The 14068-nt window shown below is 44.7% G+C and overlaps 1 protein-coding gene across 1 annotated transcript in view; it reads right to left on the reverse strand.

The window, feature by feature from the left end:
• LOC110531049 (piezo-type mechanosensitive ion channel component 2) overlaps positions 1-14068 on the reverse strand; it is a 220057-nt gene that overhangs the window by 139176 nt on the left and 66813 nt on the right. Inside the window, exons 6-7 of the mRNA XM_090182937.1 lie at positions 9517-9772; positions 7219-7432 (exon numbers count right to left, since the gene is read on the reverse strand). Coding sequence (XP_090039063.1) covers positions 7219-7432; positions 9517-9772 — 470 coding nt within the window. The remainder of the gene's footprint in view (positions 1-7218; positions 7433-9516; positions 9773-14068) is intronic.

Consider the following 14068-nt stretch of genomic DNA (forward strand, 5'->3'; position numbering starts at 1 on the left):
CTCTGTCTAGTACTGTCAATATGAGAGCTCCTCTGCTCTGTCTAGTACTGTCAATATGAGAGCTTCTCTGCTCTGCCCATATGAGAGCGTCGGTAGAGAATGTGTGAACAACAAATGGTATGAGAGTAGATATGGACATTATATTTTCTAAAACAGTTAGTCCCTGTTAAGATACTTTGATTGTAAAACCCTCTAGAGTCTAAGCAGTGGGGGGGGGGGTTAACATATGGGATTGTTTTAAAAAATGGTCACACCAAGGATCATTTAGCTACAGCATTTGATTAGGATTATTTTTTATTAACCCTTTAATGTATCGATTTGTTTTTTTAAAACTGCTACCTAACAGACTAGTCTTGTGAGGCTTGCTGAGAGTCCTACTGAGAGACTCAGCTTTCCACGGGAGCGAACGATGACGGTTCAAACGCCCCTGAAGTGTTGCAGACGTCGACAGATCAGATATAACCCGACTTTAAAAGTGTCCCCAAGACGCTTTGAGCGAAACGGAGAACCCCACCGTGTTCGTCTCATCTTTCATAATAGAGGTCATCATTTGTGGGGCCAAACCGTTCGCACGCTACGAAAGGTTTCTTTTTGTGAGAAGACCAATTTTCGAGATGTCTCACGGTCTGACAAACACCTCTCTCGTTCTGTCACCTTTCACCTCAGAAGTGGAAGTGCGACATCAGCAGATGAGGTGGAATCAATGGAAAACAACAGATATCTCCAGTTTAAACTGACAGATTTTAAATTGGGATATTTTTCATTATGCTAATTAGAACTCCGCGGTCCCGCGGACATTGTTTTTGTTGAAGGAGTTTATCTAGCTTAGCAACTTTGGTCATTTGACTTTTGTTTGACTGGCGTTATAGCGTTTGTGTTATTCTATGGCTGGGGTGCACTCTGTGCATCCTGAGAGTTTGGACAGGGATCTGTTTATTAACTTGGCTTTCGAAGACCTTAGAAAAACAGGGTAGGATAGATATAGGTCTGTAACAGTTTGGGTCTAGAGGCAGGGCAGGGCAGGGCAGGGCAGGGCAGGATGGATATAGGTCTGTAACAGTTTGGGTCTAGAGGCAGGGCAGGATGGATTTAGGTCTGTAACAGTTTGGGTTTAGAGGCAGGGCAGGATGGATATAGGTCTGTAACAGTTTGTGTCTAGAGGCAGGGCAGGATGGATATAGGTCTATAGCAGTTTGGGTCTAGAAGCAGGGCAGGGCAGGGTGGATATAGGTCTGTAACAGTTTGTGTCTAGAGGCAGGGCAGGATGGATATAGGTCTATAGCAGTTTGGGTCTAGAAGCAGGGCAGGGCAGGGTGGATATAGGTCTGTAACAGTTTGGGTCTAGAGGCAGGGCAGGATGGATATAGGTCTGTAACAGTTTGGGTCTAGAGGCAGGGCAGGATGGATATAGGTCTATAGCAGTTTGGGTCAAGAGGCAGGGCAGGGCAGGATGGATATAGGTCTGTAGCAGTTTGGGTCTAGAGTGCCAGCCCCCTTTGAAGAGAGGGATGACCGCGGCAGAGTGCTCTGTGTCCAGATAACCTACTGCTAAAATGCAATACATTTGCATGTTATTCATTTAGCAGATGCTATTATCCAGAACGACTTTACAGTCAGTGCATTCATCATTCATCGAGGAACACGGTAACGCTCTGAATTCATGACCGGCCTGATTTGCGTATTCATAACAATGTCATTGGCCACCAAAAGACAGTTACTTAGATCGTTACTACAATTCATTTGCTCTGAAAAACTTGACATATTTTGTTGCAGACAGGCCGACAAGGTGATGCAGAGCTCCCCCCTCTCTTATTTGGGGAGAACCCTGGCATATCTCGGTTTTAAACACTTTAAATGGACACCTCCAATATTCATTTTTTTTACATTTCCCAGAACTCCCTGGATAAATATGAATTATTCCCGGTAATTGAAACTTATAATTCACGAATACATCATCCTTAGTGCAGACAGGAGCTTTATGTAAATGTGTCGGGGGTCACACACAGTCATAACTCCTTTCACCTGCCCAGTTCTGTTACGTCAATGCAGATGAAGGACAGGAGACAAGGAGATGAAGTCACTCTAGAGTATTGAGATGCAGCCCCCTGTGGAATACGAGTTACCGGCAGCTATACCGCCTCACCACCTCCACGCTACTTCCTGCAGCTGGTAATAGCAGGTCACATGACCTGAGTGTCCCACTCCCTTCCTCCCCCTTTCCTCCCTGAAGTGTGCACACGTTCTCTCTCCCCTTTTCAAAACGATATATTAAAAAAGCTATGTGATTTGTTTGTAACTAAGCATTCACACCAATCCGTCTTTTTTTAAACCCATGAAGTGCACCAGTGTTCACTCCAGGGAGACGTGGGAAGGAATCAGAGGAAGAGGATTGGTCTATTGTAGTGTAGGGTTGGACAATATCCCCTAGGACACTGTTTCCCCACACTAATGGTTAGGGTAAGGTTTGGGGGAGGTAAAGCTGATCCTAGATCTGTAGCTAGGGGCATTTCACTCCAGATTGGTCTATTGTAAGCTGAGGAGGCAGGAAGCGATGTGAAAACTAAGTCTGTCACCACCCTTCACTCAGCACCGCCACACAGTCAGCCAGGCAGCAAGGCCAGGCCTCTGTCAACACACACAATTAGGACTCCCACAGGAGCCGGAGATGTTAGCCTATTGTATCATGGGGACCAAACAACACTATACCAGACCTGGGTTCAAATAGTATTCATAACAATTTGAAATACTTTATATGGGCATGATTCAGCTTAGCTTGCGCAATGGATCCAATAGAATTGTCGGGAAATTCCAAACCACGCCCATATGGTACTCCAGGAAGTAAACGTAACAGTATTTGAAAAATGTCAAATAGTATTTGAACCCAGGACTGCAAAGCACTTATTTAGGGGGTGGGTGAGTTTCCCTGGTAGGCTAGGACACGGAGGGCTGGGTGTAGGGTAGAGTACGGTACTGTAGTATTGTGCACTGTAGTGTACTGTACTGAAGTATAGTATAGTGTAGTGTACTGTAGTATTGTGCTGTGTAGTGTAGTGTACTCGACTGTACTGTACTGAAGTATAGTGTAGTGTACTGCAGTGTAGTATAGTGTAGTGTACTCTACTGTACTCTACTGAAGTATAGTGTACTGTACTGTGCTATGGTATAGTATAGTGTAGTGTACTCTACTGTACTCTACTGAAGTATAGTGTACTGTACTGTGCTATGGTATAGTGTAGTGTACTGTACAGTACTGAATTATAGTGTAGTGTACTGTACTGTACTGTACTGAAGTATAGTGTAGTGTAGTATCGTGTAGGGTAGAGTACTGTACTGTAGTGTAGTGTAGTGCGCTGTACTGTACTGTAGTGTACTGTGGTGTACTGTAGTGTACTGTAGAGAACTGTACTGTACTGTAGTGTACTGTACTGTAGTGTACTGTAGTGTAGTGTACTGTAGAGTACTGTACTGTACTGTACTGTAGTGTACTGTAGAGTACTGTACTGTACTGTACTATACTGTAGTGTAGTGTACTGTAGTGTACTGTACTGTAGTGTAGTGTACTGTACTGTACTGTACTGTACAGTAGTGTGGTGTAGTGTACTGTACTGTAGTATAGTGTAGTGTACTGTAGTATACTGTACTGTGCTGTAGTGTACTGTATTTTACTGTAGTGTAGTGTAGTATAGTGTAGTGTAGTGTACTGTAGTGTACTGTACTGTACTGTACTGTACTGTAGTATAGTGTAGTGTACTGTACTGTAGTGTAGTGCGCTGTACTGTACTGTGGTGTAGTGTAGTATAGTGTAGTGTACTGTAGTGTACTGTAGTATAGTCTACTGTAGTGTACTGTACTGTAGTGTAGTATAGTATACTGTACTGTACTGTAGTGTAGTGTAGTGTAGTGTAGTGTAGTATAGTGTACTGTAGTGCAGTGTAGTGTAGTGTATTGTAATGTAGTGTAGTGTAGTGCAGTATAGTGTACTGTGGTAAAGTGTACTGCAGTGTAGTGTACTGTAGTATAGTGTACTGTAGTATAGTGTAGTGTAGTGTGGTTTACTGTGGTGTACTGTAGTGTACTGTGGTGTAGTGTGGTGTCATGTAGTGTAGTGTACTGTAGTGTAGTGTACTGTACTGTTGTGTAGTGTAGTGTAATGTAGTATAGTGTACTGTACTGTCCTGTACTGTAGCGTAGTGTACTGTAGTGTAGTATAGTGTAGTATAGTGTACTGTAGTGTGGTGTACTGTAGTATAGTGTACTGTAGTGTAGTGTAGTGTACTGTACTGTAAATTGTGCACTATATAGGGAATAGGGTGCCAGCCCTGGTCTAAAGTAGTGCACTATATAGAGAATAGGGTGCCATTCTGACACAGCCATTGGTACTAGGCCTCTGTTATCAGCTCATTGGGGTGGCAACAATTTCGGCAGATAATTTTAGAAAGAAAGGATCCAAATTGTCTAGCCCGGCTGATTTGTAGGGGTCCAGATTTTGCAGCTTTTTCAGAACATCAGCTGACTGGATTTGGAAGAAGGAGAAATGGGGAAGGCTTGGGCGAGTTGCTGTGGGGAGCGCAGGGCTGTTGACCGGGGTAGGGGTAGCCAGGTGGAAAGCATGGCCAGCCGTAGAAAAATGCTTATTGAAATTCTCAATTATAGTGTATTTATCAGTGGTGACAGTGTTTCCTATCTTCAGTGCAGTGGGCAGCTGGGAGGAGGTGTTCTTATTTTCCATGGACTTTACAGTATCCCAGAACTTTTTTGAGTTAGTGTTGCAGGAAGCAAATTTCTGCTTGAAAAGGCTAGCCTTGGCTTTTCTAACTGCCTGTGTATAATGGTTTCTAGCTCCCTGAAAAGCTGCATATCACAGGGACTGTTCGATGCTAATGCAGAACACCATAGGATGTTTTTGTGTTGGTTAAGGGCAGTCAGGTCTGGGGAGAAGCAAGGGCTATATCTGTTCCTGGTTCTAAATTTCTTGAATGGGGCATGCTTATTTAAGATGGTTAGGAAGGCATTTCAAAAAAATAACCAGGCATCCTCTACTTTAGGGATGAGATCAATATCCTTCCAGGATACCCCGGCCAGGTCGATTAGAAAGGCCTGCTCGCTGAAGTGTTTCAGGGAGCGTTTTACAGTGATGAGTGGAGGTCGTTTGACCGCTGACCCATTACGGATGCAGGCAATGAGGCAGTGATCGCTGAGATCTTGGTTGAAAACAGCAGAGGTGTATTTGGAGGGGAAGTTGGTTAGGATGATATCTATGAGGGTGCCCATGTTTAAGGCTTTGGGGAGGTACCTGGTAGGTTCAATGATAATTTGTGTGAGATTGAGGGCATAAAGCTTAGATTGTAGGATGACTGGGGTGTTAAGCATGTTCCAGTTTAGGTCGCCTAGCAGCACGAGCTCTGAAGATAGATGGGGGGCAATCAGTTCACATATGGTGTCCAGAGCACAGCTGGGGGCAGAGGGTGGTCTATAGCAGGCGGCAACGGTGAGAGACTTGTTTTTAGAGAGGTGGATTTTTAAAAATAGAAGTTCAAATTGTTTGGGTACAGACCTGTATAGTCAGACAGAACTCTGCAGGCTATCTTTGCAGTAGATTGCAACACCGCCCCCTTTGGCAGTTCTATCTTGTCTGAAAATGTTGTAGTTAGGAATGAAAATTTCAGAATTTTTGGTGGCCTTCCTAAGCCAGGATTCAGACACAGCTAGAACATCCGGGTTGGCAGAGTGTGCTAAAGCAGTGAATAGAACAAACTTAGGGAGGAGGCTTCTAATGTTAACATGCATGAAACCAAGGCTATTACGGTTACAGAAGTCATCAAAAGAGAGCGCCTGGGGAATAGGAGTGGAGCTAGGCACTGCAGGGCCTGGATTCACCTCTACATCACCAGAGGAAAAGAGGAGGAGTAGGATAAGGGTACGGCTAAAAGCAATGAGAATTGGTCGTCTAGAACGTCTGGAACAGAGAGTAAAAGGAGGTTTCTGGGGGTGATAAAATAGCTTCAAGGTATAATGTACAGACAAAGGTATGGTAGGATGTGAATACAGTGGAGGTAAACCTAGGTATTGAGTGATGGTGAGAGAGATATTGTCTCTAGAAACATTGAAACCAGGAGATGTCATCGCATGTGTGGGTGTGGCCATTAGCTTATCCTCTCCATCCTTGTGCAAAGTGAGAGGAAGGAAATGGACCATCGAGGTGACAGTTGCAATATAAGGTGATGCTAATGGTATACAAGGTGATAGTTGCTATATAAGGTGATGCTAATGCTATTCAAGTTGATAGTCGCTATATAAGGTGATGCTAATGGTATACAAGGTGACCGTTGCTATATAAGGTGATGCTAATACTATTCAAGTTGATAGTCGCTATATAAGGTGATGCTAATGGTATACAAGGTGACAGTCGCTATATAAGGTGATGCTAATGGCATTCAAGGTGATAGTTGCTATATAAGGTGATGCTAATCGTATACAAGGTGACAGATGCTATATAAGGTGATGCTAATGGTATACAAGGTGACAGATGCTATATGAGGCGATGCTAATGCTATAGATAGCCATAATAGCATTGGACGTGACACACTGCTGTAATGCAAGGCCAGCAGACTAAAGACATTGGAATCAATAGTCTGCAGAAACACCAAGGCTATCTTGCCAGGGACATAGTGGCAAGGGCAACACTGCTAAAATACATTGTCTAAATAAGTAGTTATGTTATAATAGCAGCGAGGACAACACTGATGAGTAGCTTCTGCAATCATGGCACAGACTGGGTGGGAGTTTACTATATTGCTAACAGTGAACCAATTGTTTCAGATGTAAAGTGGGGGTTAAGGGGTGGATTAGGAATTCAACCTTAACACTTATCCACAACCTTCCACATAAACAACTAATGATCTCCCTATCCCATCCCTCCTCATACATGAATTAAAATGACAATCTATGTTACAGCCAGTAAGTATTGAGGAACGAGAATACACTACGTTTAAAAGCCTGATGGATTTCTACAAGTGGATTTTGGCTTCTGCTTGGATGTGGCGATACTGTACATATTTTGGATTAAAATGGTGAAAGTTCATATTTACTGAACGCACACAGTTAACTGGAGTTGAGCTGTATAGTAAACACCTAGCAGCCACAGTAACCAGGGTAACTAAATATCTGTCATCATAAAAGACAGACATAAAGAAAGAAAGACAGAAAGACAGATCTAACCTGATGTAGCTGTCCTCTGGAGGGATGCTCTCTTGGAAGAACTGAAACTGATAGAGGTAGAGGACGACCAGGTGTCCAGCGCTGAATATGGCCATGAGGACACACATACAGCTGAAGATGAGGGTGTCGAAGGTGCGGCAGAACGACCACCACGTACACAGGAACAGGAACACGAAGAAATAGACCGCCGACGTCAGGGAGGGCAGCGTGATACCTGGTGGAAACAGTACAATAAGCATTCCGATATATATAGATAGATGCAAACGGATACAGTGATATTTAAAGATCTATAGGAAGACAAAGAACTAGGCCGCAGATGTCAGCGAGAGCAGTATTACACCTGGTGGACACAGATACACTTAGATATCAATCAACCAATCAACCAATTAGAGAAGCAGATATATATATATACAGTGGGGAGAACAAGTATTTGATACACTGCCGATTTTGCAGGTTTTCCTACTTTCAAAGCATGTAGAGGTCTGTCATTTATATCATAGGTACACTTCAACTGTGAGAGACGGAATCTAAAACAAAAATCCAGAAAATCACATTGTATGATTAATTTGCATTTTATTGCATGACATAAGTATTTGATCACCTACCAACCAGTAAGAATTCTGTCTCTCACAGACCTGTTCGTTTTTCTTTAAGAAGCCCCCCTGTTCTCCACTCATTACCTGTATTAACTGCATCTGTTTTAACTCGTTACCTGTATAAAAGACACCTGTCCACACACTCGATCAAACAGACTCCAACCTCTCCACAATGGCCAAGACCAGAGAGCTGTGTAAGGACATCAGGGGTAAATTGTAGACCTGCACAAGGCTGGGATGGGCTACAGGACAATAGGCAAGCAGCTTGGTGAGAAGGCAACAACTGTTGGCGCAATTATTAGAAAATGGAAGAAGTTCAAGATGATGGTCAATCACACTCGGTCTGGGGCTCCATGCAAGATCTCACCTCGTGGGGCATCAATGATCATGAAGAAGGTGAGGGATCAGCCCAGAACTACACGGCAGGACCTGGTCAATGACCTGAAGAGAGTTGGGACCACAGTCTCAAAGAAAACCATTAGTAACACACTACGACGTCATGGATTAAAATCCTGCAGCGCCAGCAAGGTCCCCCTGCTCAAGCCAGCGCATGTCCAGGCCCGTCTAAAGTTTGCCAATGACCATCTGGATGATCCAGAGGAGGAATGGGAGAAGGTCATGTGGTCTGATGAGACAAAAATAGAACTTTTTGGTCTAAACTCCACTCGCGGTGTTTGGAGGATGAAGAAGGATGAGTACAACCCCAAGAACACCATCCCAGCCGTGAAGCATGGAGGTAGGAACATCATTCTTTGGGGATGCTTTTCTGCAAAGGGGACAGGACGACTGCACCGTATTGAGGGGAGGATGGATTGGGCCCTGTATCGCAAGATCTTGGCCAACAACCTCCTTCCCTCAGTAAGATCATTGAAGATGGGTCGTGGTTGGGTCTTCCAGCATGACAACGACCCAAAACACACAGCCAGGGCAACTAAGGAGTGGCTCCGTAAGAAGCATCTCAAGGTCTTGGAGTGGCCTAGCCAGTCTCCAGACCTGAACCCAATAGAAAATCTTTGGAGGGAGCTGAAAGTCCGTATTGCCCAGCGACAGCCCCGAAACTTGTATGGAGGAGTGGGCCAAAATCCCTGCTGCCGTGTGTGCAAACCTGGTCAAGAACTACAGGAAACGTATGATCTCTGTAATTACAAAGGTTTCTGTACCAAATATTAAGTTCTGCTTTTCTAATGTATCAAATACTTATGTCATGCAATAAAATGCAAATTAATTACTTAAATATTATACAATGTGATTTTCTGGATTTTTGCTTTAGATTCCGTCTCTCACAGTTGAAGTGTACCTATGATAAAAATGACAGACCTCTACATGCTTTGTAAGTAGGAAAACCTGCAAAATCGGCAGTGTATCAAATACTTGTTCTCCTCCCTGTATGTATATACAGTTGGCTACACAGTGGTTGAGATGGCAGCATTGAAGTATACTGTATTGGATAGGACCAGGAGTTTTTCCTGACAACCTGACCTGATCAAGAACATCTGTTGGCGCTAGTTTGGGTATGAGGTCATTCAATTCAGCAAGCCATGACACCCACCAACACCCACCATGTCAGATTTATCTGAAATCGTTTCTGTAGTTACAACGTTTTGTTTGTTTAGCTTTTTTTTGAGGTGGAACGACTCTACAGTCAATAATACATAAATAACAGTAAAAAAAAAAGTGTTTGTATACACTGGAAAATACTGACCTGTGACTCCTAACAGTATAGTGACCACCACTTTTCCCGCGGTGGTGATCAGATTCCCAATGATCTCCTTCACTTTAGACGCCACACCCGCAATGTGACGCAGAATCTTCATCTTGTTGCTCTCCTCCTCCTCTTCATCATCTTCCCCCTCTTCCTCCTCCATCTCTTCCTCCTCCTCTTCTCCAGCCTCGTACCCAGCCTCAAAGTCCTCATCCAACAGGACGTTGTCATCAAGGCTCAGCTTCTCCTCTTCCTCCTGGTTGGTAGAGAGAGGAGAGTCATTTATCACAAATAGTGATTAAACCATTTAAAGCCAACCATAGTTGTTCCTGCCAAAACCAGAGCCTGGTTCTAGACACACTGTCGTACGCAGGTTCTATTTTTCAACCTTTCAGTCTTCTAAGAAAGGGGTGGACAGCCGTCCTAATGGACATCTATCCTGATAGAGAGCTTGGACAGCCGTCCTAACGAAGAGCTAGGACAGCCGTTCTAACGGAGAGCTAGGACAGCCGTCCTGATAGAGAGCTAGGACAGCCGTCCTAACGGAGAGCTAGGACAGTCGTCCTAACAGAGAGCTAGGACAGTCGTCCTGATAGAGAGCTAGGACAGCCGTCCTAACGGAGAGCTAGGACAGCCGTCCTAACGGAGAGCTAGGACAGCCGTCCTAACGGAGAGCTAGGACAGCTGTCCTAATGGAGAGCTAGGACAGCCGTCCTAACAGAGAGCTAATGGTACAGTGGTACAAACCCACTGTGGTACAGTGGGTTTATTAACTGAGCCGTTGTCCATGGTTCTGAAACACGATCTGTCCATGGTTCTGAAACACGATCTGTTCATGGTTCTGAAACATGAGCTGTCCATGGTTCTGAAACATGAGCTGTCCATCATTCTGAAACATGAGCTGTCCATGGTTCTGAAACATGAGCTGTCCATCATTCTGAAACATGAGCTGTCCATGGTTCTGAAACATGAGCTGTCCATGGTTCTGAAACACAATCTGTCCATGGTTCTGAAACATGAGCTGTCCATGGTTCTGAAACTTGACTGAATCTGATGTCACCAGGAGAGGACAAATAGAATACAAAGGTCTATTATACAACCGTCAGTAAATCTATTTTATATGGCAGTAGTAGGTGTCATTACCATGTGTGTGAGGGTATCTCTACCATCTGTGCCAGTCTGTTTGTGGTTTTAATTAACTTAGAGTCGTAAAGAGAGAGCTGGACAGATGCCAGGGATGGGGCTTAATGGCAGGGGGCCTTCCAACTCTATCATCCCTCCTGAGGAATTTGGAGACACAGAGAACCCCCCAAAAAAATCAAGGCAACAATATAGAAACGAGGAGAGTGAAAAATTCTTGTTTAGCCCCTTAGGATCCACAGAGTCTCAGGAATGCTGTCAGAATGCCTCCCTTTGTTTAAGTTTACGTACGATGTCACTTCCTCTTGGTGAAATCTGAACGTGTTCTACGGCTACAAAGTGCAGAGAGGAATGCAGCCCTGGTTGGCTTCGATGCAGTGGCGTGAAGTAGCATGGGACATGTTTTTATTGCTAATTGCAGCCTTACGTCCTGCGATGCCAAGTTTCAATGCTTGTTTAGTTTGACCAATAGAAGCAGCCCTGCAGATGCATTTGAGAATGTATATTGCCATTTGTGGTGCTACAATTAATGAAGCTTTGGATTTAGTATTCTTTACCTCTTCTCGGGGTTTACCTCTTCTCGGGTTTACCTCTTCTCGGGTTTACCTCTTCTCGGGTTTACCTCTTCTCGGGTTTACCTCTTCTCGGGTTTACCTCTTCTCGGGTTTACCTCTTCTCGGGTTTACCTCTTCTCGGGTTTACCTCTTCTCAGGTTTACCTCTTCTCAGGTTTACCTCTTCTCAGGTTTACCTCTTCTCAGGGTTTACCTCTTCTCGGGTTTACCTCTTCTCGGGTTTACCTCTTCTCGGGTTTACCTCTTCTCGGGTTTACCTCTTCTCGGGTTTACCTCTTCTCGGGTTTACCTCTTCTCGGGTTTCCCTCTTCTCGGGTTTACCTCTTCTCGGGTTTACCTCTTCTCGGGTTTACCTCTTCTCGGGTTTACCACTTCTCGGGTTTACCTCTTCTCGGGTTTACCTCTTCTCGGGTTTACCACTTCTCGGGTTTACCACTTCTCGGGTTTACCCCTTCTCGGGTTTACCTCTTCTCGGGTTTACCACTTCTCGGGTTTACCTCTTCTCGGGTTTACCTCTTCTCGGGTTTACCTCTTCTCGGGTTTACCTCTTCTCGGGTTTACCTCTAAAAAAACGTGGTCATGTTGTCACAATGTACACAATGACCACACTTGTAATTGCCATTGGGCGGGCCTGGGAGCCAAGTGTCCTGCCTCTTGGGTAGCTGCGCGTAACGGAATAGGCTGAGATTGCTTGCAATGCGAAAACAAACGAGAGGGGGGCAATATTGTGAATTCTGGTAGATTTGGATCCCATTTGAGGATGTTCCAGTAGCGCTAAGCGATTAACCTTCATTTCTGTCATTATTCTGGATTTTAAACAACTAATTAACCCAGGTCAGTTGAATTATTTAAATTCCATTTCATTCTGTTTTTTTCTGTGAGCTCGATGCACACAACACCGGACACTTTCTGTAGAGATAAATCAGATCCAGTCGGAGGGGTGGAGAAAAGACGGAGAAAAAGGGGGAGTATATATCTTGTGTTTCGCCGAGACGCGGCGGAATGACGACATGGATAATATAGAGCTGGCTGGCTTCTCCGTGCTTCGGCAGGACAGAGCAGCTATGTCTGGTAAGACGAGGGGAGGGGGTCTGTGTCTATTTGTCAATAACTGCTGGTGCCCAATGTCTAATATTAAAGAAGTCTCGAGGTATTGCTCGCTTGAGGTAGAGTACCTCATGTTAAGCTGTAAACCACACTACCTACCAAGAGAGTTCTGATCTATATTATTCATAGCCGTCTATTTACCACCACAAACCGATGCTGGAACTAAGACTGCACTCATCAATCTGTATAAGGCCATAAGCAAACAAGAAAATGCTCATTCAGAAGTGGCGCTCCTAGTGGCCGGGGACATTAATGCAGGGAAACTTAAATCAGTTTTACCTCATTTCTACCAGAATGTTAAATGTGCAACCAGGGGAAAAAACTCTAGACCACCTTTACTCGACACACAGAGACGCATACAAAGCTATCCCTCACCCTCCATTTGGCAAATCTGAACATAATTCTATCCTCCCGATTCCTGCTTACAAGCAAAAAACTAAAGCAGGAAGTACCAGTGACTCGCTTAATACAGAAGTGGTCAGATGACGCGGATGCTAAGCTACAGGACTGTTTTGCTAGCACAGACTGGAATATGTTCTGGAATTCATCCAAGGGCATTGAGGAGTATACCACCTCAGTCAGGTGGCTTCATCAATAAGTGCATCGATGACATCGTCCCCATGTACATTTCCCAACCAGAAGCCATGGATTACAGGCAACATCCGCACCGAGCTAAAGGCCAGAGCTTCCGCTTTCAAGGAGCGGATCAGGGGCGAGGAGCATTAGTGAGAGTCTCTGGAGATTTGTTGATCACCGAAAGTTCTTGTTGTATTCTGATTGGACCTCCTCAGGCGGGCTGGCGGTGGACTTCCTCCCCCTCGAGTCCTGCCTCGTCTTCCTGCGGGTTGGCCCCTAAAAAAACGGAGTTGGTTTGGGAGGTTTCAGAGGTACTATTGCTCTGAAGAGTCTTGCTCGGTGGCAGAGGACTGCTCCCTTTTAACCAGACGTCATCTTGTCTGGTTAAAAGAGGGGCAGAACCTGGAGTTGAATCTCACTCGTCTGCCTTGCCAGTCATAGATGGCCAACCATGTCTACCTTCCTCCCTGTGCTTTGCATCCATAGAACATCATCCACATTTCACCAAGAGGAGATGACATCGTCCACATTTCACCAAGAGGAGATGACATCATCCACATTTCACCAAGAGGAGGTGACTTCGTCCACATTTCACCAAGAGGAGGTGACATCGTCCACATTTCACCAAGAGGAGGTGACTTCGTCACATTTCACCAAGAGGAGATGACATCATCCACATTTCACCAAGAGGAGATGAAATCATCCAGATTTCACCAAGAGGAGATGACATCATCCACATTTCACCAAGAGGAGGTGACTTCGTTCACATTTCACCAACAGGAGGTGACATCGTCCACCTTTCACCAAGAGGAGATGACATCATCCACAGTTCACCAAGAGGAGGTGACATCATGCACATTTCACCAAGAGGAGATGACTTCGTCCACATTTCACCAAAAGGAGGTGACATCGTCCACAGTTCACCAAGAGGAGGTGACATCATGCACATTTCACCAAGAGGAGATGACATCATCCACAGTTCACCAAGAGGAGATGACATCATCCACATTTCACCAAGAGGAGATGACATCATCCACATTTCACCAAGAGGAGATGACATCATGCACATTTCACCAAGAGGAGATGACATCATCCAGATTTCACCAAGAGGAGGTGACATCGTCCACATTTTCACCAAGAGGAGGTGACATCGTC

Source organism: Oncorhynchus mykiss, chromosome 8, assembly GCF_057628025.1.
Source record: "Oncorhynchus mykiss isolate SJ-2025 chromosome 8, ASM5762802v1, whole genome shotgun sequence".
Lineage (NCBI taxonomy): Eukaryota > Metazoa > Chordata > Actinopteri > Salmoniformes > Salmonidae > Oncorhynchus > Oncorhynchus mykiss.